Genomic DNA, 25,291 nt, shown 5'->3' on the forward strand with positions numbered 1-25,291 from the left:
GTTGTTTTTTTTAAATAATGAACAGGGCTTGAACAAAATATATTAGTGATTTTATTTATTATCATAGTGTGCCATAATTTACTTTTCTTTTCTTTGTGTGCTTACTGACATCTGTATGTGTGGATTACTGTAAGTTTTTTTTATGAATTTGAGTCACTTTTTGTATATGTTCACTTTTTAGTTCTTTTGTTCTTGTCTTTGGTGAACAATTATACTACATCTCCTTATATTTTAATTTTTTTTACCATTGCAGTCCATTTGTGCAGAACACAGTTTAACAAAAACTGTATCACTTTGACCTGTATTTTAAGGATGGATTAATTTGTAATTCCATTTATAAGGTCATATTTCAAAAATTCATTATAACATATCAGTGATAATTCAGTGGAAAATTCAAATTGCATGTAAAGATACAGTATGGTCTGAAGCTTCTGTGTTAAATAAGGGAATGTAGGTCATAGTGACTCAATTTTCTAACACCATACAATATATTTCAATATCAATTAAGTCACTGTGACCTACATTCCCAAATTAAACACAGAAACTTCAGACCATACTGTATCTACATGTAGTTTGAATTGTCCATATCTTCAATACACATTTCAAGTTTTATTCTCAATTACATTCTTTAATTTAAGTTTTTCATTATGTGATCAAAGTAGAAACACAGCAATTTGGTTAAACTTACATTTCTATGTCATTTATTCTCTGGTGGAGAGTTGTCTCATTGGAAATCATTCCACATCCTATTTCTATATGAAAATCATTTATAGGTTTGTTTTACTTTTTACTATGTAAACCTGAATCCAAGATTTGATAAAATATTTGTTAATATTTTTCGGGAAAGCAGTGTGTATTCACAGACTTTAATTTATGATTTCTATAAGCAAGCATTGAAACTTTATTTTACTTAAATATTTAAGACATTTTTTCTAGACAAATGACATTATACCAGGTAGAAAAATTCAATATTTTATTCATAAAAAATGAATGGATACTCAGCATTGAATTTAACACCTAGTATTATATTGAGGGGCGTAAAGGGGGGTATCTGCACGGAAGAACGCGAAATAAAATTGCCATTTCACGATGAACGAACAATTAAAATTTTCTTGCACGTTGATTTTTTTAACAATTTCATGAAACACGGTGAATAACGAACCTTTTTCACAGTTGCACGAATGACAAAACATGTTGCACGAAAATAACCCTTTAACACCCTCTATATTTAATGAACTCAAAATGAATTTCTCTTTATTTAGTAGTATTGACATTTTAATCAATGGAAACTTATTTCAGTACCGTTGATATCGTATCAATGAATGAAAAGTTAGATGTACAATGTAACTCAAATTTCAAACTAGTGACCGAAAAAATCCAGGTATAAACTGTTAGATTTATTTGTCTATGTAGCAAGATCTATTGACCGAAATATTTAAATATTTATTTTATTGAAATGCATGATTGGTTTACTATATTAAAGGATAATTATGTTGCGTAATTTCTTGATGAAACGGAAGCAAACGCTTTGCACAGAGTGATACAGAAGATAAGCTTGTTTCATTGATGTACTATTAAATCATTGTTTGTCATTAAGAATGAATGTTTTAAAAGAGAAAAAAAAGATAGCAATTGCAATTTATGTAAAAAGGAATATTTATACAGTACATTGAATGATAAATATGAATCTTTTCAATTTTTAATTTTGATATATTATGATTAAAGCATATATGTTATATTGAGTTATAAGTATGTTTGTATGGTAAACAATTGTGTAATTACCATGGTCAACATTTCATAACCAGAGGAGGGACGACACTCTGCACACCGCACGCATATTGGATTTATATTATTGATCAGCGGGTAGAGGAGGGATGACAGCCCAGGCGCCATGTGCAAAAACTTTTCAGGTCACATGGTTCAATTTTGGTTTCCATTTTACAATTTCAGAATATTGTAAAAAATCGACTTGTTCATCACCTGGACAGTTGAAATTTGTCGAATGAGATTATAAACATAAGCAGTAATATACAGTTATTATGATTATACAATTAACATACATGTATACATAATTATCGAATTTGGTATTTGTCATTATTTTCTGAGAATATACAAATGTATCCCCTTATTTTACTGCTATTTTCTGGGGCCTTTTCCGTACGACATGGACATTAATTAAATACTTGTTTATTAAAGTCATTTAACTGATATTGAGCTTTTATTCGAGTCAAAACTTTAATTTAATACAAAATTATAAATATTGGACTCTTTATTCAATCATCATTAGAAAAAAAAATAAGACTATACAATAGAACGAAGCCGACCAATACACAAAAAATATTTAGCTTTTTTACAAGTTTTTTGAGTGAACATTTTCATTTTATCTTGAATATATTTAAAATACACAATAAATGGTTTTTGTGGCTAAGGTTTACATATTTACCAACAGATTTGACAATTTGTTTGGAAATTCTATTCGAAAATCGTCTTTTTTTAGCATCTTACTATGCAGCAACGGATGGAGACTTAATTTTTTAGGCTGTTTGAACAATATTCTTAACTGTTATAAATTTCGATGATTTTTACTTACGAATGAATGAATAATAACAGAAATTTGTGCCTTGTATTTTTACACCCCTAAAAAAAATTCCCGCCATTATGGAACATAATCTTTATAGATACAATTTACACAAAAGAAGTAAAATTTTTATGTAAAAGAGATTTTCGATCATCAATAAATCTTTCCATGTTAAAAGTTGCTATATTTTCCATGATTGCATTAGAATATTTCTGAAATTAAAACATGAACAAATTGATCTTTTACAATATTGAAAATTGTAAAACTGAAGCCGAAATGGAACCACATGACCTGAAAAGTTTTTGCACACGGCACCTGGGCTGTCGTCCCTCCTCTAACTAAATAATTCTGGTATTTGTGTCATTTCTCAAGAACCATGATGATAAACCAATGATATTTCATAATGGTGTTATCTTTCAATTTTACAAAAAAGGGGTTTTGGCCATTTTACCTTTATTTTACAAGTGAGCAATATTTTAAAAGTTTTCATTCAGTTACTTTCATGATTTTTTCCAACAACCTATATTGTCATTCTTCAAAAGTTGCTTCCCTTTTGTTGGGTTTTTGTAAGAATAATCTTTCTTTCAAGCAAAATACTTCATTTGGAAAATAGTGTAATTTTTTAATTTTGTGTAAATAGCTGATTTCTATGCCATAGGTATATAAAATATAATTGTTACCATTGATTTAAAAAAAAAAAAAATACTACAGTATAAGAACTTTTGTCTAAATTGAAGGTTATTCATATTCAAAAAATTTAACATGACAAAACAGGAAAATTATATTAAATTAGCATTATATCAGATTAAATATATTATGTTTTAGAACTGCAAAATTAATTAATTGTAAAAATGTTTTTTAAGGAAGTAACTGTAAAAGCTAAACACAGCTAAGAGGATTCTTTATATGTTAGGAAATAAAGGTTAGGAAAAGACTATTTAGCAAAATCGTTGGTGTCTTCAAGTAAAATCTTACAATGTTTAAAAACATACATTACATGAACCAAAGAATTTTAAATATTTCACTTAGCTTTTATAAATTTTTAATAAAAATGAAATCAAGAAAACTCAACAATAATTATGTGTTTGTGGAGATTATTCTAATTGAATATGGGATAAACAGTAGCTCATTATTTTCATCAAAATGAAATTCAACAAAATTTTGAAGTATAGATATATTTTCCTTTGCATGTATAGTAAAAATAAAATTTGAAAAATATCTAATCTTAACTTTAGATTTATCCAAGTATAGCAAAAGAATTATAAATCTTTTCATTATTTCAGAATTGTTTGCTGTCTGTCCTATATTTTTGTCCTTAATTATTGATATATATCTGTTGTTTGCTTAGAAAGGAAAAAAGAAAATATTTGCCATTTGGATGTTAAGCGGCCATAGTCGCTCAATTTTTATCAGGTTTTGTTTTATAAGAAAGTTTACAATGTTTTAATTCATGAGTATACATTTCATTCTGATATATAAATATATATATGGATAAACATGAGTATACATTTCATTCTGATATATAAATATATATATGGATAAACAGATATGTGAGGTATATGCCAATTTGAAAGCAACTTAATACACAATTAAACCAGATGTGACATTGTAATACACAATAAAACCTGAATAGACAAATAAAGATCAACATATAACAATATAAATACTAAATTTGAATCTCATAAGATTTGAATTTCATAAAAATTGACTCGACGTATGTTTAATCTTTAAATTCTTCTAACTAATTTTTAAAATGAAATATTTTGTTACATGTTTCATTCAGGAAAATTTGTCACACAAAATCGGCATTTAATATGAAGTATTTTCAATTTAACAAAATGAATGAAGAAAAAAGTAAATTGATTTTCAATTTGCACTTTTGTAATATAGATTTAGATTTATTGTAGTTGTTGATCAGTTATTTCCACTTATAAATGTAATTATTTGCTTTTTCCACATGATTGTAATATCTCATTGTAACGATTAGCACTCTTTTAATGTAATAAAATGGAGGTTGATGACCTTTTCTTTGTTGCAAGTTCATTGTCAGAAAGAACAAAAATAAAAATGTTAAATCTAGCATGGGTATATTACACCCTTAAAAGTGTAGTAAAGTTGTATTTTTTATGCTTGTGTTTAAATGAAGCACTCATATAAGATTATTTTTGAAATTAAAAAAAATTAAGATTATTTAAAAAAATATATGATTATTTTCAAAAAGATGGTGATACCATACTGTTCCCATTATATTTTCCTTAGGGTTGGTACCATAACCTTATAGTTTAGTTGTAGTATGAATTATAATTGAGATGTAAGACAAAAGAACCAACAACAGCAAACATTTTAGATTTTGATATTTTTTTGCCAATAAAATGACTTCTTGATAAATTCTTGTTTGTTTTCAGTACTTATATCATAAGGTTTTATTATTCATCTTCTGAAGAAAAGAATTCTACAGATTGCAATATATCAATTATGAAAAAAAAATCCTTTCTAATTTCAAAAAGTTAAACTACATATTGCCTTCATTTGTTAATCCCAATTATGAAAAAAAAACCTTTCTAATTTCAAAAAGTTAAACTACATATTGCCTTCATTTGTTAATCCCAATTATGAAAAAAAACCTTTCTAATTTCAAAAAGTTAAACTACATATTGCCTTCATTTGTTAATCCCAATTATGAAAAAAAAACCTTTCTAATTTCAAAAAGTTAAACTACATATTGCCTTCATTTGTTAATCCCAATTATGAAAAAAAAAACCTTTCTAATTTCAAAAAGTTAAACTACATATTGCCTTCATTTGTTAATCCCAATTATGAAAAAAAAAAAACTTTCTAATTTCAAAAAGTTAAACTACATATTGCCTTCATTTGTTAATCCCAATTATGAAAAAAAAATCCTTTCTAATTTCAAAAAGTTAAACTACATATTGCCTTCATTTGTTAATCCCAATTATGAAAAAAAACACCTTTCTAATTTCAAAAAGTTAAACTACTTATTGCCTTCATTTGTTAATCCCAATTATGAAAAAAAACACCTTTCTAATTTCAAAAAGTTATACTACATATTGCCTTCATTTGTTAATCCCAATTATGAAAAAAAAAAAAACCTTTCTAATTTCAAAAAGTTAAACTACATATTGCCTTCATTTGTTAATCCCAATTATGAAAAAAAAAACCTTTCTAATTTCAAAAAGTTAAACTACATATTGCCTTCATTTGTTAATCCCATAACAAAATATTGTTATATTACATTTATTATAAAAAATGTAGAACAAAATTATTGCTCTAACAAAAGTAAAGGTACCAAGACAAAAGAATTAATGGAATAATGTTCAATATGAAGTGTTTAAAGTAGATTTGTATATTATTTTTACCTTCTTTGCCAAAAAAATAATTTTTTACTACTCACTGTTTGTTTTCAGTACCTAAGGCTATTTTGCTTGTTTGTTTGTTTTTTAAATTATCTTATACAGAAAATCAATCTGCAGGATCCAAAATATATTATTCCTGACAGAAAAAAAAAAATAATTAAAAAAAAAGTTTAAATTACCTTCATTTGTTTATAGCTATATCACTCCCATAACATAACACTGCATTATTTCACAGCTTCATGTAATAATGAATTATAATGCACATTACCTGCATAATATAAAATCAAAACAAACCAGTTTTTTTTAATTTTCAGATAAAACCACAAATGGAACAATGCTGAAAAAAAATCTATGAAAAGTAAAGAAAAGGTAAGTTTCTACTTTCATTTTTTCACAACATGTACTTTCATTTTATCCTTTTAATCATAATAATACATCTTTTTTTACCACCTACCTTCTTTTGATGCATCGTTCTAGTCCTTGATTATTCAGTCTAACTTGGAAATCCCCATTCTAATGGTTTTCCCAATAGTCAATGCTAGAGCTCTTTACAATTAAAACCAGAAGCTTATGTCATCGCTTGCATTGACAGAGTGATCTCCCCTAACTCAGCTGCCCCAATATTTGTACTGAGTGATTGATTTTTATAGTATCGTGTAAAAACCAGCACAATTACAATAGTAACAACAATATCATCATCGCTATTAATAGAATAATGAACTCTTTGTCGTGGTTTCCAATGTTGAACCTCACTTTTTTTATTCAAATCAATTCAAAAGTTGAGTCATATGTCGTGGAACAGAAATCGGTGCATTAAATATCCAATAACAGGATAAATCCAAGTAACTGGTAATGAGCTGCAATTATATAAAGATCATTATCTTTTTAGTCTGCGACAAAATCATCTGGTAAAATTGTTTGCAAATGGATAATCATATGAATTAATTGTTATAAAATCTGATTTTGTTGATTTGGTCCCACAAAATGCGGAAATGATTAACTTCTGGGGCCATGTAGAACTAAATAGAAGAAGAACAAAGAAGAATTTGATGAATAAATTACAAAGATTCTGCTGAAAATTTTCTGATGCTGAAAGCAGTCAGGTGTAAAGTAAAAAAGATGTTGTGAAAATTTCCAGATAATGTGATTTGTATTAGTCACATAGTAAACAGTAACATAAATATTAAAGGAATCAATAGAACTCTTGACCTTGAACTTATTGTATCCTATTGTAGGTCAGTAGAACTTTAGGCTGCTTCATGCTCTTTGGTACATGACCTTGTAAACAATAGAAATTATTAAATTACTACTTGAGAGTTTAGATGTTAATAATGATAACTTGTTTATTGCATAAGGATAATAGTGATAAAAGATAGTTTTACTTTACAGATCAATAATGCAAGATATTTAAAATAGATTGAGTTTATTCATTTTTAGTAAGAAAAAAAAACATAATAGAAAAAATGGAAAAATGAGATGAATCACTTTGAGATAAACATAGAGTACTTTTATTGTTGAAAAGAAAATTTTACATAGTTTATTCGGATATGCATAGTTTATGTATTTGATAAATACATGTTTATTAAAAACTTTTATGTCCACATGGCTTCAATAGAATTTACTAACCCTATTCTATTGCAAAACAAAAAATATTTTCTTTTGTTTTTTATTTGTTAGAGTCTTAACTAGCATTGATTCCATTTAACTTTCCAAAAAAGTAGTTTAAAAGAAGGATTTCTATATACTTTGTGTATCAGTTGATACAAATATGTTTGATATATAGTTATTCAATTCAAGTAGATAAATAGATTGAAAATTTTTACTGAATGTTAGCCAATTAAATCCAATGACACAAAGAAAATACAGTGTTAGCCAATCATATTCAATGACACAAAGAAAAAACGTTAGATTTCCATAAAAGCCTCTAGGTCAGAAAGTTCAAACTGCTGTAAATTACTCAAGATAGATAAAATAGAAGCAAGGGAACACAAAGAATCTTGAATGTAAACAAAATTTCATAAACGACACAGACAAGAATGAGATTTTGACATGATCAGAAGTGTCGAGTCATATTTGAAGTCGTGGATACTGACAACAGTATTTATTATGAATCAAGATCAGCATTAGAATATTTGTTTTTTTTTTTAGGAAATCACTGATTTTTGTCTTTTATATTAAAAATTATAATAGATAAGTAGAAAATGTACCCAGCATAAATGATCAGCAATAAAAGGTATAAAAAATGCTTTACAACCAAAACCATTGGATAGCCTTATAGGAGTTATTGCCCTTAAATGACCAATATCCCTGAAAAAAATCAACTGCAGGTACAAGTGCATTCAAAAAAGATTTAAAAAGATACATGTTGGAACATTGAAGCTGTATAATTTTATATGCATAATAATTTTTCACACACTTTCTTAAATTTTAAATATTGTTGAGGTAATTTGAATGATGCCTGAATACTATATAAATTCACTATTTTTACATGTTTTGAAAATTGTAAAGTTCACAACAATTTCTCATTTTTTCTTATGTGTGTGTTTGTTTGATTATTTTGTAATTCTTTGATTGTTATATTTCAATGAGGGCCTCAGGGAGGATTAGTTTTGTAGCTAACTCTGTAACCCTCTTGAAATAAAGAATTATTATTATTATTATTAAAGAGTGTTCAGCATAGTCATTTTGAGATATGGGCCCCTTGGTCATAAAACTTTTTTCAGTACTAGGAGTACACAAATTGTGCTTGACACACCAAATCCAATATTTTGATTGGTGGATTTCTGAGTCTGAGTAGGATAATGGTGCTCGAAATGTTTATGACCTCAAGGCCAGATTCATGTAGAGAACAAATGAATCAAGTACATTTTAAAATGAAATACTGAATTTGGGCAAAAAGTAAAAGAATGTTAGCTTTGGAACGATATATCCAACATCCATCAAACTTAGATGGAGAATACCACTTAGAAGGAAGAAGACCCTTTTGACTTTTTAGGCATTATTTTAAAGGTCAAGGTCACAGTACCATTATTTAAGGTTTGAACACAATTGTTTTGATTTCTACTTAAGGACAATATCTTTTGAGCATTAAATCAGATTTTTTTCTACTTTTGGTGAATAATGTCAAGGTTACAGCAGGATTTGAATTGATTGTCCTTGAAAATAAATCTGTTTTTAAAATACAAATCCACAAAGATCACAACTCAGCATATGCACCCATGGTGATTTTGTAATTTTGAAAATTAGTGGAAAATTTATGCATCCTGTGCAAAGAAGCACTGCTCATTGAGAATACGATTGATTTTTCGAAAATGATTTTTCTCCTGCCTTTGTATTTCCTCCAGTAAAAAGAAAGGATTATAATTAGATCCCACTACAGTTTGCAAATAGATAACAGAAAACAGTTAATTATCTATTACCCATATCTTTCTTAATTGAGGCCCAAGGAATATTGCATTTTTTCTGGAACTAGTCTGTATGTCTGACATTTAGCAAAAAAGTCGTTAAGAATATATGTCTCTAAGACATCCTTCCTATTAAATGAGATAATTATTTGAAGTTTTGTGATAGTTTCTGTAACACATTTGATCAGACATCTTCCAAAGTTGTCTGGTGAAGCCCAAATTTGCCTGAAAAGTGAGCTCACCAGACACATTTCAAGACCCCTGGATATATAAGATAATGACACATGATGGGGAAGGGGGCCTCGGTGGCCGAGTGGTCTAAGTAGTTACTACTGAAATCCCTAGCCAGTCAACACTGAGGTTGTGAGTTCGAACCCCGCTCGTGTGCGTGCACTCGACTCCAATCTTAATTGACTAGGATTGTCAGTTTTCCTATCGAAGGTCAGTGGTTTTCTCCGGGCACCCCGGCTTCCTCCACCAATAACAACTGGCCACCACAAAATAGCCCAAAAGCGGTGCTTCAAAGTGGCGTTAAAACACCAAAAATCAAATCAAATCATGATGGGGAATGACTTTTTAGATACAAGATGCCACTGTTTATGAAAGTATACATTCAAAACAACATTGAATTTTCAGACGATAAATGTATATACATTTTATTGAATGTATATCATAATTCATTGGGAACTTGATAACTTCTTGTGAGTATTTTAGCTGAAGGCATCAGTAAAAGATGCAATTAAACACAGAAGATGAAGAGAATAAGGCACCTATGTATACAAAAAATGAATTGTTCACCTTTTGAACTTTCTGATTTATGAGAATAAGGTTTATACAAACAGCTAGTGTTTAGTTTAGATAATAATAAAATTGTTTTGAAAATTACTTTGTTTTTTCATTGTATTTCTGACAACTTGCCATTTTTCTCTCATTACCTGAGACTGCTGCATTTGTTTGCACCTGTCCTAAGTCAGGAACCTGATGTTCAATGGTTGTGGTTTTTTGATGTGGTTCATAAGTGTTTCTCGTTTTTTATATAGATTAGACCTTTGGTTTTCCTGTTTGAATGGTTTTACACTAGTCATTTTGGGGCCTTTTATAGCTTTTTGTTCGGTGAGAGCCAGGTCTCCTTGTTGAAGGCAGTACTTTGACCTATAATGGTTTACTTTTACAAATTGTGACTTGTCTCATTGGCACTTATACCACATCTTCTTATATCTGTTTTGCATTTCTAAATTTTCTGCAAATCTGTGAAATTATAAAAAACTTTATTTAATAAGGTAGTGTTATCACATTCAATGCAATCTAAAACTTTTAGATTTAAGAACTTTCTATGAATTACAGTATTACAAGATATCATTGAAGTTTAATTTAAGAATATAATAGTCTTACTAAGATCAATATAAATCAAATATTATGAAGTGATAGATAATATTTCCTGATCCATATAATGCCGATATTTTGTTGTTAAACAAAAAACAAGAGTAGATTGGATCTCCTTGCCCATTGTTTAGATCAGGCACAATAGCAATTGATCTACAATATCTAATGCTTCTGAGGACTTAGTCATGTATTGATTATTGTAACGTTAAGTTTTAGAAAGAACCGTAACCTCGTCTGAGTCCATCTTTGTCTGTTTAAACAGGACTTTATGGGATTTTATAATTTTACTGATTTATTGGATAGTTTTGTGGTATCGATAATTTTGATTGACTTATATTTACCTGTATCTGAGGTAAGTTATCACATATTAAGATCTATGATAGAGAAACAGTCTGCCAGACATCAAGGGTCGGTGTCAAAACATAAGATGTATCAGACATATATGGAGGAAAAGACATTTTTTTTTTAGTTACAGAGAATTGCTGAGTCAGAATCTTCTTGGGAATTTTTTTTTTGCATAAAATAATTTAGAATTGTCTTGTACTTGGATAGATATTATTGAAACTTAACAGTCATCATGAAAACTTTGATCTTTAATAGTCCTGTTCCTTAAATTTTATTAGTTATTAAGATATCTATATTGATAAATTAGTATTTATATTATTTTTTTTGTTTTGTTTTATTTTTGGGTTAAGGGGCCTTGTATTGTTGTTTGGCACCAACTGAGGAGGTAACCCTTCAACTGCTGGGTTTTCTTGAGGGGCAGTTTAGAGAATGGTGAAAAGGATGAAAGATCAATTGTTTATGTCATTCAGAGTGATAGTCAAATATATATTGATTAATTCAGGTGAGGGTCTATAGAGCAAAAGGTCCCTCCCCCTTTTGATCAGAAATAAATTTGGTATAAATTTGTCTTGCTATGCTTCAGCAATATTCTTACCAATGTTGACAATTACAACACCATCCTCAGCACTGGATCTGACCCTGTTTATTTAGACATTGGGCAAACAATGGCTTCCTCTGTAAATGTCACGAAAATTTGGCAGTTGCATACTGAAGAAACGCATGTGTAGTATGGAAATCAGCTTCATACCTTTATATTTCACCCAAGATTGATGTACCTTTATATTACACCCCAGACAGATGTAGTATAACTAGATAAGGATCATCGTGTGGTTGATTATACTTTGGAATGTAGTAAATGTTAGTATAAATTATTGAGTACACTACAAAATATAGTAAATAGCTCCCAGCCCCAAAACACAAGGTAAAAAATTGATAAAACTATAAACATCCTTGTCCTTGTATAGATTATAGGTGGTTTAACTGTTTTTAGTTCCATGAGGTGTAAAGGTGACCTGAAAATGATATGTGACATGTAGGATAGGTGTATTGGTAAATTATTGCTCCACAGGGTGTATGCTGGGTTATATGTCACTGATGTAAAGAATAACAATAGAATAGATAGTTCATAGTTTATATTATGATAGTTTATATGATTCTATACTTGGATTACCCACAGGTGGAGAAATACTGAGATAATCAGGGTAAGAGAAATTCACAAAATGAAAAAATGCTTACTCTTTTCCTTATCGTTTATTGTTTAATTATTTGGAGCACAAGAATTTAATAGGAAGGTTTTAATTGGTAAATTTTAAGGAAAACGACATCAGTACAGAATAAGCATAGCTAATACTACACGATTATCTGTTACAGCCACAGACGGACACTAATTTTTGGAAAATTTTGGTCTGTAGAAGTTTTTCCTGCCTGTTAGTAAGTTTTTCCAACCTAGGCTGGTTGGCCTGTGGCTAAGTGTGAAGACGAATACTATTGGGGATGTTAGTTTTGGTGATGTGAAATATTTCTGGATGCTTATAGTCGACCGCTGGGAACTTGGCACCAACTTTTATTTCATTTCAAAATTCAATCAGGAATGGTATCAAAACACTTTGTCTATTTTTCATATTTGCCAGGTAAAATGTATACACATTGCTGGAAATGGAATACCTATGTCTCTCTTATAACAGTAGTGTATACAGAATTTGTCTATTGCTGGTGGTTGTTGTATGTTGCACTTTATATGTCTTTTGGCTATTTGTGTTGTGTTGCAGGCTCATTGTCATATACCCTTCAAGATAAGAAAAACCCAGAAAAACCTAGCTCTTTAATAAGATGACAAATATAGATTTATATCATCAAAGAAAATTTTACTGAAGTGGTTAATACTGGTTTCAAATAGGAAGTCATCTTTCAGATATTTTGAAGTGGGAAATTGACATTTCCTGATTGTAAAGGACTGCAAATCATAATTAAGGAAGATGTACAAATTTTTTCACATTTTTATTATCATGAATTTTACTGCATCTAGGTAAGGAATTCTCAATTTTTTTTACAATTCGATACTTTTGTAGGTTTAAGTACCAATCGAAAATACTGCATAAACTAAAGGGTGGAAACTTAAGGAAGTATTCAGTGCTACTTGTATTCTATTTTTGTCCAAATTTGTAAAAAATGATTCCAAAAGGTAAACTGGACACTGATGTTGTTTATCTAATTACTTGTTCAGAAACAAGTCCATAATTTAATTTGTCATTCCTATATTTAGATTTTTTTAACAGTGATAAATTTTAAACATTTTTTTTGAACTACAGTACAGAAAAACCAGTTGATACTTAAAATAGCAAAAGAGTATTTACAGTTACGTAACCTATTCAATAAATTCTTTTCTTATCGATCGATTTTTGTGAAATGAAAGAATATCGCAGGTAGGTTTGAAGGGAGATGATTTTCAAGGACGTTTGTATCTTTGAAGAAGAGAAGCCACTTATAACACAAAAGATGGTTATTTTAAAGATTCAGTTCTATTTATGTGCCATTTAGCTTTGTTTTAATTTAAAGTCAATCAATATGTTTAAAAACAATTTGAAAGGAGTGTCTGGTAATTCCATACATTGAATGGCAGTGATTAATCACGACAAATTTTATATGAAAGCTGTAGATTGTACTAAGAAAAAATATTTGAATATAGATACAAAGCTTAAAGACGTCTCTTGTTAATTTGTTTTTATATAAAAATAAGAAGATGTGGGATGATTGCCAATGAAGAACTCTCCACCAGAGACCCAATGGCATGTTTGTTTGTAATGTTTGGGTTCCTTTCTCATGGTGTATATGTTGTTGTAACACCAACCTCCAGACATGCATGATTGTATGTTTGTCCCAAAGCAGCAATTTGCATTCAGAAGGCTAATGATTTTCATTGAAAGATTCAGAATTGCTTGAAGTTTATTTGGCCATAATTTTGTTTTCCCATAGGTTTAGCTTCCTCCTTAGGAAGTATACACATTATGATTATTTACAATTTAATTTAGTTGAAATATCAATATATATATATAAAATTTCCTGTTAGAAATATCTTATATTGAAAAAAGGAGATATATATATATATACCAATGACACAGTAACCAAACAACAAACATAACCAAAATGATATCTAGAGGGCAACATACAAAATTCAACAACAGATAGGTGTCCATGTCAAGCTCTAAATCGTCCAAGTCTATAAAACATTATGTCAAGCTCTAAATCGTCCAAGTCTATAAAACATTATGTCAAGCTCTAAATCGTCCAAGTCTATAAAACATTATGTCAAGCTCTAAATCGCCCAAGTCTATAAAACATTATGTCAAGCTCTAAATCGTCCAAGTCTATAAAACATTGTGTCAAGCTCTAAATCTATAAAACATTATGTCGAGCTCTAAATCGTCCTAGTCTATAAAACATTATGTCAAGCTCTAAATCGTCCAAGTCTATAAAAAATTATGTCGAGCTCTAAATCGTCCAAGTCTATAAAACATAATGTCGAGCTCTAAATCGTCCAAGTCTATAAAACATTATGTCGAGCTCTAAATTGTCCAAGTCTATAAAACATTATGTCAAGCTCTAAATCGTCCAAGTCTATAAAACATTATGTCAAGCTCTAAATGGTCCAAGTCTATAAAACATTATGTCAAGCTCTAAATCGTCCAAGTCTATAAAACATTATGTCAAGCTCTAAATCGTCCAAGTCTATATAACATTGTGTCAAGTTCTAAATCTATAAAACATTATGTCGAGCTCTAAGTCGTCCTAGTCTATAAAACATTATGTCGAGCTCTAAATCGTCCAAGTCTATAAAAAATTATGTCGAGCTCTAAATGGTCCAAGTCTATAAAACATAATGTCGAGCTCTAAATCGTCCAAGTCTACAAAACATTATGTCGAGCTCTAAATTGTCCAAGTCTTTAAAACATTATGTCAAGCTCTAAATCGTCCAAGTCTATAAAACATTATGTCAAGCTCTAAATCGTCCAAGTCTATAAAACATTATGTCAAGCTCTAAATCGTCCAAGTCTATAAAACATTATGTCAAGCTCTAATTCGTCCATGTCTATAAAACATTATGTCAAGCTCTAAATCGTCCAAGTCTATAAAACATTGTGTCAAGCTCTAAATCTATAAAACATTATGTCGAGCTCTAAATCGTCCAAGTCTATGAAACATTATGTCAAGCTCTAAACCGTCCAAGTCTTTAAAACATTATGTCAAGCTCTAAACCGTCCAAGTCTATTAAACATTATGTCAAAGCTCTAAACCGTCCAAGTCTATAAAACATTATGTCAAGCTCTAAATCGTCCAAGTCTATAAAACATTATGTCAAGCTCTAAACCGTCCAAGTCTATAAAAGTTGTGATTAGATAAAACAGAAACAATCAAAGATCTGCCATTAAAACACCAAATTCTCTAAGTAACAAAAAACATGACTATATGACATACTACAACTACTGACACACATGATTTATTCATGTAAAAGACCACTTTGGAAAGTTCGTCAATTATGCACACCTTTATGACATCATTTACCAGATAGAGGGGTTCACCTGTATCCCTGCACTATTAAAGTTCATCAAGTGTCTTCGTGATCGTCATTATGCAGGATAAACTAAAAATAATGTTTGTTTCGTAGGTACTTAATCACAATTCCCTAATGACAGCAGTGCTGATTATCAGTCATAAGAATTCAATTTGATAAATTGACAATGCCCCTTAACGCAAGAATGAAGTTCCCTGAAACAATAGAAATGCAACAAACTCGAAAGTGGTCTATTGGAGAGCATGATTTGACTCCCAAAATTACCATTTTTCCACCAGGTTTCAAACCTGCGACTCCTGGCACAGTAAGCCAATTCTCGGCCAACTTAGCTAAAGGTGTATTCTAGTAGCACAGCTAAAGGAGGGTGTCAATATATCTAATAGGTCAAGGGAAGCACTGCCTTCACTTCCCCCATATCAAGGGACATGATACCATAATGATGATATTCAAAATTAAGACCAGCTAAACTAAACCATGTTGGTTTTTTAGTTGGAGGCCAATTGTAACCAGTGAGCATGCTTGGACTCCCAAAATTATTACTGAAACAGCCAGCTCAGAACCTGGGACCATGCATGGCACAGTAAGCCACCACTCTACCAACTGAGCTTAAGGTCTATACTCCACTATCACAGCTAAATGGAGGGTGGTTATATAGATCTAATAGGTCAAAAGAAGCACTGCTACACTTGTGTTTACATCACGAGAAAACTATAACCAAATGAACAAATAAACCTTTTTGTGGTACCTAATTGATTAAAATCTGACCAGAAATGACCCCACAATAGTTCAATGAAAAAAAAAAGTTTTTTTTTATGCCCCACCTACAATAGTAGTAGGGGCATTATGTTTTCTGGTCTGTGCGTCCGTTCGTTCGTCTGTCCGTTCGTCCCTCCGTCCATCTGTCCCACTTCAGGTTAAAGTTTTTGGTCAAGGTAGCTTTTGATGAAGTTGAAGTCCAATCAACTTGAAACTTAGTACACATGTTCCCTGTGATATGATCTTTCTAATTTTAATGCCAAATTAGAGTTTTGACCCCAATTTCACGGTGCACTGAACATAGAAAATGATAGTGCGAGTGGGGCATCCCTGTACTATGGACATATTCATGTTTTATAAGAAATATATACATGATATATGTACGAATAAAAACCATAAGTGTCAATGTCAAATGAATATTAATCTAGAAACAGCACTTCACCTATTTAAATTGCTATTGCAGTTGATAAATAAAAAAATATCTGGATGATACTGTATATAAAATTGCTTTCAATTACAAAGAGCAAACTTGTAATAACTTGATCAGTGTAGACATAGATGTGATGCTTTCTTACAGTCTATTGTATATATGCACATGTAACTGATGGAATTCTTGGATTACTTCCACTAAATTGCATACATATATGACATAATATGTTTAAGAATCATAGTATTCAACTGTTCTTTTGTATAACATATTTAAACTTAGATTTTATCTGCCATGTGGAAATCATTTTATGACTTAGGTTATTTAAATGAATATTTCCATAAATTTTTGCAGATTTTAAGACACACTTCAAGTAAAATTGATACCTTTTCTGATTTTATGCTCAACAATGACTTTATTGCCAATATATATTGTTAATTGAAGTCTTATATTATTGTACTGGTTTCTAGAATATTTTCAGAAATAAAGTATTTTTTCCCAATATTGATATTATAATGCCCATTGGGTTCATTTGAAATGAGGAAATTACTCCTTTGGTACTCTTTTAGAGTAATGATGGAAAATCATGTCATTCGTCCTATAAAATGCAAACTATTACTTTAAATCAAAGTTTTAAATAAAGTTTATTTTCAAAAAAGACAATTCAAATGTCCTCTTTGTACTTATTTTGGCAGTAATGTTGATTTTGTTGTAATGTCAAACCTTGCACATCATCCAATATGACCATTACTGTGGAACATAATTTTTACCTTAGCCATAGGTATATAAACTTAAAGTCAAAGATTGTTTTTTGTAAAACATCACTAGAGCTATATTTAAACCAAACTGCATTCTCAGGAGAGTTATTAGTATTCTTAGTACAGAAAATTAACTAATTTCAGAATTATTTTTAATAAGAAAAAGTGAACAGGGTATTTAAGATTTGAAAATTAGCTAATTTTCTTCCTTCTAGTGCAGGTGTAATACCACCAAATCATTGTACGTCACATCCGGTTGCATACGAAAAAGGGTAAAAAAAAACAACATTCCCTTGACTTTGACAGTTGTAGAAAATAAATCCTACATTTCATTGCAGTAAAAAATTTCTGAGTCATAAACATATATCTCGGGTGTTTCAAAGCACCATTATTTTTTTATTTGGTGTTTCTATGGAATATTTTGGAAACTTGAGGTTACATGGTTACTAAAGCTAAATGTACACAGGAAAAAAAGGGGTAAAAATTTGATTGGTTAACTTCCAGTGATGGTTATTTTCTTATATGCAATGAAATGTTATGTGAAATGTTGTCTATAGTACTGGACAGGATAAAACTTTACTCATGCCAAGTATTTCTTTATTTGAAACAAAGATAAATTCTGCATAATTTTTTGAAAAGTGCAAATTTAACAAAGACTAATAGGGAAAAATCAATGGTGGTATCACACCTGCAAAGAAGTGTTTCTAAGATGATTTGATTGCATTCATGTTGAATAAGTTAGGCCAAAGAGATAAATATGTGTGTTTCTTTTTTTTTATGTCTTGCCTCTGTTAGTAGGGGGCATTATGTTTTCTGGTCTGTGTATCTACATTAGTCTCTCCCTTATTGGGTAAAAGGATTTGATTTAGGGTAGACAACCTTGCATTGTAGTAATATCAACTTGAAACTTAATACAAATATTGTGCTGTGAACTTTTAAAGATATATGCAAAGAGTAAAATAACAAAAATACCAAACTCCAAGGGAAATTCAAAATGGAAAGTCCTTTATTAAAAGGCAAAATCAAGAGCTCAAACACATCAAACGAATGGGAAACAAACGATTCCTGACTAGGTACAGGCATTTCCCTATGTAGAAAATGGTGGATTAAACCTGGTTTTATAGCTAGCTTAACGTCTCACTTGTATGACAGTCGCATAGAATTCTATTATATTGACAACAATGTGTGAGCAAAACAAACAGATATGATAGGTAAAAATGTCAAAAATAGGGGTACAGCAGTCAATTAATTTAGGGTTTTGATGCACATTATGTGGTTTACTAAACATGCATGGAAATGTGATGCTGGGAGTGGACCATGGTGACAAATGCTGGTCGGTATCATTTGTTCAATTTCAAGTAATCACCATAAAAGTAAAGACATTTTTCATAAACAAAAATTGTTTTCCTGCAATTCTTTATTCAAATTTTTTTCTTTTTCCAAATCTTTAGAAATCAAAAGGGCAAAATATTTAACAAAAGTGTCCTTGTATGATATGTTGGAGACTTCATTAAAAATACATCCTAAAACATCACTGTTGTCTATATTGATAAAGATTGTCCTACAAATGGTTCTCATTTCATGATAATCAGATGCTATATACAAAGCAATTTATGTGCCTCTTAGGGACCTTAAATTTATTGATGAAAATTAACATGGGTATTGGAAGCATACTAGGCTCCGTGTTGAAGGCCAGTACTTTGACCTATAATTGTTTACTTTTACATATTGTAACTTGGATGGAGAGTTGTCTCATTGGCACTCATACCACATCTTCTTATTTCTATTATTTACTCCTTTGCATGTAAGCAGAATAAGTGAAACAGATCTCTTTAAGTTTGTAAATGTCCTCCTGCAATGAGGAAAACAAATTCATATTTCTTGTTGGCCTTATGCACAACACAAGTCTTTACTAGAAATAACAAATTTCTACTTTGGAGTGCAGAATTGTATCAGATTAACTATTTAACAGATCTATTAAGAGGTTAACCTTTGAGGATGTGGTATGGTTATCCAATAAAGCATCCCTTTAATAATATACTATGTGTTTATGATAGCTGCAGGGAGTTAATGGAAAAATTAGAAGTATCACATTTAATTGTAGTGCTATACTTAATGCATTCCAAAAAAAAAACTGTTCTGCAGTTCAGAGCTCAAAAGTTTTAAAATAAAAATCAATTTAAATTCAGCATTTTATAAGTCCAGTAGTCAGCATTTTTGTGTTGACATGAAATATCATTGATATGTTCAATTTCTGTAAAATTTACTGTTTATATAAAACGTTGAACTATTCATAAAGCTCCTTAAGTTTGTTTACCCCAGGCATAAATTCACATAGCTGTATTTGAAATAACTTTTGAGAATTTTCAGTTTTTATACGCCTGTCAATTTTTGATGGGACATATTATGGTATACAAATGTCTGGTTTCTGTCCGTCCATCTGTCCGTCTGTCTGTCCGGCGTAAACATGTGCACCGTAACTTGAGAATGACTTATCCAAATTTCATTAAACTTAACATAGTTGTTTCTTATGATGGTCAAACGATCTGTTTACTTTTTGGTGAAAATAAGATTAAAACTTTTTGAGTTACAGGACTTAGTAACTAAAACAGGTGTGTGTTTTTTTTCACATGTCGCGCAGTATCTCAAAAACAATTTATGATTATTACTTAAAACTTTACACACTTCTTAGTTATATTAATCTTAAGATCTGTATACTTTTTGGTGATGATTCAAAATTTCATTTTAGAGATATTGAGTATTTTGTTAAAAAAGGGGGAGGGGTTTTTCACATGTCGCGCCATATCTCAAAAACAGTTTATGATTATTGCTTAAAACTTTAGACACTTCTTAGTTATATTAACCTTAAGATCTGTATACTTTTTGGTGATGATTCAAAATTTTATTTTTGAGTTAATGAGTATTTTGTAAAAAAAGGGGGAGGGGTTTTTCACATGTCGTGCCGTATCTCAAAAACGATTTATGGTTATTGCTTAAAATTTTACACACTTCTTAGTTATATTAATCTAAAGATCTGTATACTTTTTGGTTTTGATTCAAAATTATATTTTTGAGATATTGATTTTTTTTTTAAAGGGGGGTTTTCACATGTCGCGCGGTATCTCAAAAACGATTTATGATTATTGCTTAAAATTTTACACACTTCTTAGTTATATTAATCTAAAGATCTGTATACTTTTTGGTTTTGATTCAAAATTTTATTTTAGAGATATTGAGTTTTTTGTAAAAAAAAAGGGGGGGGGTTTGCATGTCACGCCGTATGTCAGAAACTATTTATGCTTATTGCATAAAAATTCACACACAAGACGACGGGCATATCATGGGGTCATGGTGCAGCTGTTTATTTATAGTGCTCCTAAACTTGGTATTTGATTAGGTCTTCTAATTGTTTTGATTATAGTGCCAGTATTGAGTCTAATATGTAGACAAAACCTTTGTCTTGCATAGCAAATTATAACTTGGTATCTTTGAGGTTTTTTTACAAGAAGTAGAGCACAATAGTAATAATTCTGTTCGATCATTTCGCCTGGGAATCTTTTCACTAATCCTTATAATTATTTAATTATTTTAACACAATAAATCAGTCATCTCTGAACCGGTTTGGCTACTTTTGGTTCAAATCAGGTCAGTTTAATTTAGATTTAATCAACAGCAGCTGATTTTTTTTTTGTTATTTATTGAAATCCTTATTGTTTATAGATTATATGTATACCTTCATCATGGATTGTAAAATAGCAGTATACAATTGGTCTAGTTCTTTGCTTGAATCTTGGACAGATTGGAAAATTAATGTGTAAGACTGTTTATTTGAATATAGAAAAAGTAAGCTATTTTTATACGCTCATCAAAATTTTGACGAGACATATTATGGTATATCATCTGTCCATCTGTCCGTCTGTCTGTCCGGTGTAAACATGTTGCACCGTAACTTGAGAACGACTTATCCATATTTCATGAAACTTAACATAGTTGTTTCTTATGATGGTCAATCGATCTGTATACTTTTTGGTGAAAATAAGATTAAAACTTTTTGAGTTACGGGACTTAGTAACTAAAACAGGTGTGTGTTTTTTTTCACATGTTGCGTCGTATCTCAAAAACAATTTATGATTATTGCTTAAAACTTTACACACTTCTTAGTTATATTAATCTTAAGATCTGTATATTTTTTGGTAATGATTCAAAATTTAATTTTTGAGTTATTGAGTATTTTGTAAAAAAAGGGGGAGGGGTTTATCACATGTCGCGCCGTATCTCAAAAACGATTTATGATTATTGCATAAAAATTCACACACAAGACGACGGGCATATCATGCGCTCATGGCGCAGCTGTTTATTTGCAATATTGAGACTGTTTAACAAATACCTAACAAAGAGCATTTAAAGATTTTGAAAACATGGGCAGTGGCCAAATCTTTTAAAGGTTTATTGCTGTAATAAAGTTAAGTATCACTCACAAGAGAAATGAAAAAAGCAAGTCAAAATAGTATTCAAACAAAACCATGATATGTACTATGTAGTTCTGTAAGATATATACTGCAGATTTTATATTCTTTGCATTTTGACCAAATGTTTCAGATATTTGATATAACAAGTACTCAGAGGAGGGGCGACAGCCTTAGGTGCTGTGGGCAAATTTTTGTAGGTCACATGGTACGATTTAAGCGTCCCTCGACAATTTTGAATCTGGAAAAGATCAATTTGTTCATGTTTTTATATCAAATATACTCTCTTGCACTCGCAGAAAATATAGAAAGTTTTGAAATAAAAAGATTTAAATCAATGATAGAAGATCACTTTATATGAAATATTTTCTTTATTTTTTTTTTATCTTTAAAGTAAATTCTATCAATAAAGAAATGCACTGTAATGGCGGGAAATTTTATTTGATCTCTGCGAAATCCCGAGGCACAGATTTTTGTAAATTTTACAAATGTCAGCACGTGAAAATCATTCAAATTTATGTCAATCAAAGAACACTATTCGAACATTCTAAAGCTTCTTAAGTCTCCAGCCCTTGCTTCGTAATAAGTCGCTAAAATATGATTTCCGGTAAGTAAAATATCAAAAATATTTGTCAAATCCGCGAGTAATTATGTTATTTTAGGTATATAAACTCTTATGTATTTTAATCATCTTAAAAACAAAATGAAAATTTTGTCTTATGAATAACCTTTATAATTGAATCGTGCATTATTTGTGTATTGGATTGCTTAATTGCCTTATCTCTAATGTTATCTCTGTTTTGTTTACTGACAAATGACGAAATAATGCAATATTTAAAATTTAGTACAATATTACAAAACTTTGTCCCGATTAAAATTTTAAAACCGACTAAATAAATTGAGAATTCAGTGATTATCGATGTCAAAATTAGCCCTTGGTAATAAACAGTCAGTTTGGGTATAAATATGTTTATTGCCGAAAGATAACTAACAAATTTGTTTATTATGTATGAACAAAGTATATGTATATTGCATGATCAGCCCTTCTGTATATTACTTGTTTTTTTTAATTGATTCAACAAATTTCGCTTGTCCAGGTGTCATAAACGGTGATGTCCACACCACGAGTAGTTTGATATAAATGACACAATACCACCGCGACCGATGGATAATATAAGACAAATCTGCGTGCCGTGTGCAGAGTGTCGTCCTTCCTCTAACAAGTACTCAATTTCCGAGGATTTTGAAATTGGATGATGTCGATCATATATCACAAAGTGCTGCATGGAAAAGTAGATTGGTCTTGGAGAAGCTTCAAGTCCTTAAGTATCAATTTCAAGTTGCACAGCTTAAACCAAGGACAATTTGATCTTTTTGAAGATAAAGTAAACAAGCTCATTCCTGTCTTGTTAAAATGGGAAGTATTTGAAATGTTTCAAAAGAAAATGTAGAAATTGGGTAATTTGAGGTTAATGCATTTGCTTTGACCATTTCTTCACAAGAAAATGATTAAAGCTCCTTCTTCAGTATTTACATTGTAGCATTCAAAAAGGTGACTGGGAAAAATCCAATAGTAGATATTTTTTTTATTGTAACAAATTATAGATTATGAATTTTGATCTTGTTTTCTATTTCCTGTGTTTTACTGATTATTTTTATTGGAAAGTGTCCACTCTGATGATCTTGAGTATAATTTGACAGCATTATTAATAAGCCCTGAATATCTAACAGGAAGTTTGGGGTTATAACAAGTTTATTGATAGAAAACAAACTATTTATCTTTTGTGTAACTGATTGTAGTATTAGGAAATGATTGTCATTTTCATTGTAACTACCATATTAATACTAATGACAGTACATGCCTTATAATCACAACCTTCTTACACTTTGACAAGTTATATTGTAATGAATATTATAAATTTTAAATAAACCAAATAGACGTAATTTAATATAAGATGAAAAAGTTAAAATATTGCTAACTTTTTTAAATGTTTTTTCTCATTTTGAGGGTTTGATATGAGGGGAGGAAGGACCTTTTTCAGAATATCTAGACTGTACATTTATTTTTGTTGGATCATCCTGAACATGATTGAAATATTTGCCACTGGATGCTAAGCAAATAACAATCAATATATTTGCTGGAATTCAAGATTCGCACTTATTGGGACTCAGGAATTAGTTATAAATTTTTTGAGATAGGGGAAAAAATTATTTATTTTGGGGGGAAATTCAGGATGCAGCATTTATTTTCCGGGAATTCAGGATGATGATGTTTTGGGTTTTTAACAACCTTGACTGGCTATTAAGCCCTCGCACGGTCGGAATGACAACTCCTCTCACTTATGCTTCCCGAAATCAAGATGAAGCGGTGAGTTTGAGACAAGAAAGTTCTTTTCAGGTCAATCTTAATGAAACAGTTCCATTAAATATACATTTAACCCCTTAATGTATTGATTTTGGACAGGTAATTCCTGTTTCCAATTCTTTTTTTGTATCTCCTTTCTTTGGAGAAATGTTATACCTGAAAGATTTATATTTAGATATTTATTGTATAACATTATTACGAAATTTTTCATTTATAATTCATATTATTGATCATAAATGTACATACATGTGTCAAGGTTAAAGGTTTCGATATTGGATAACCCTAAAATACCATGTATGGAATTTGGGATGTAATTAATATAGTAACAGTTATCTTCTTCCCAGATGGAATATCATAATTGTATGTACACCTACACAACTGGCATTTTTGTTTGACGCCAACATCAGTGACAGATAGTCAAATTTTGTTGTTACAAAAAAATAGGATATTGACAGAATGCATATTAAATGTTTAACTGCATTACTTATTGGAATTTATCATCAAAATGTAACTTATTGACCAATTTTGGTCCTGGTCCACTTTCTGCATGTGTCTGTTATTAATTATTAGTCCATTGGTCACTCATTACTGTCCATTTCATGAATTAAGTTAAATTAATTTTAACAGATTTTTATAGAATTGTTGACATGCTTTTTCAAAAATGATAGTTTTTAGTTAAAGCTTTCTATATCTGATGCAAGAACTCAAGTTTGCTTATCTGCATTTTCATAGTTTCAGATGTGAAAAAAAGGAGCACCCTTTTATTTCAAGTTTGAATTATTTGAAACTGTTGGTGAAGGGTAAGTTAATGCTATCAAAATTTAAAATAGAATGCGAGTTTTTATTTTTGCATTTTCGCAATAAC

At 30.1% G+C, this 25,291-nt stretch overlaps 2 protein-coding genes across 22 annotated transcripts in view; one reads left to right on the plus strand and one right to left on the minus strand.

Moving 5' to 3' along the window:
• LOC127710377 (uncharacterized) overlaps positions 1-6,797 on the minus strand; it is a 34,379-nt gene extending 27,582 nt beyond the window's left edge. The window contains exon 1 of the mRNA XM_052216204.1: positions 6,407-6,797. Within this exon, the coding sequence (XP_052072164.1) occupies positions 6,407-6,421 (15 nt within the window). The 5' untranslated portion in view covers positions 6,422-6,797. The remainder of the gene's footprint in view (positions 1-6,406) is intronic.
• Positions 1-25,291, plus strand: part of LOC127710370 (activated Cdc42 kinase-like) — a 136,599-nt gene that overhangs the window by 14,420 nt on the left and 96,888 nt on the right. For 18 of the 21 annotated variants that reach the window (XM_052216167.1, XM_052216160.1, XM_052216159.1 and 15 more), the window contains exon 2: positions 6,267-6,321. The gene's annotated coding sequence lies outside the window, so the exon portion shown is untranslated. Of the gene's footprint in view, positions 1-6,266; positions 6,322-13,064; positions 13,111-13,480; positions 13,508-25,291 lie in introns of those variants that run through there. The other 3 variants (XM_052216162.1, XM_052216163.1, XM_052216164.1) reach the window with 3 other exon arrangements.

The sequence above is a fragment of the Mytilus californianus genome, unplaced genomic scaffold, assembly GCF_021869535.1.
Source record: "Mytilus californianus isolate M0D057914Y unplaced genomic scaffold, xbMytCali1.0.p SCAF_75, whole genome shotgun sequence".
In the NCBI taxonomy this organism is placed as follows: domain Eukaryota; kingdom Metazoa; phylum Mollusca; class Bivalvia; order Mytilida; family Mytilidae; genus Mytilus; species Mytilus californianus.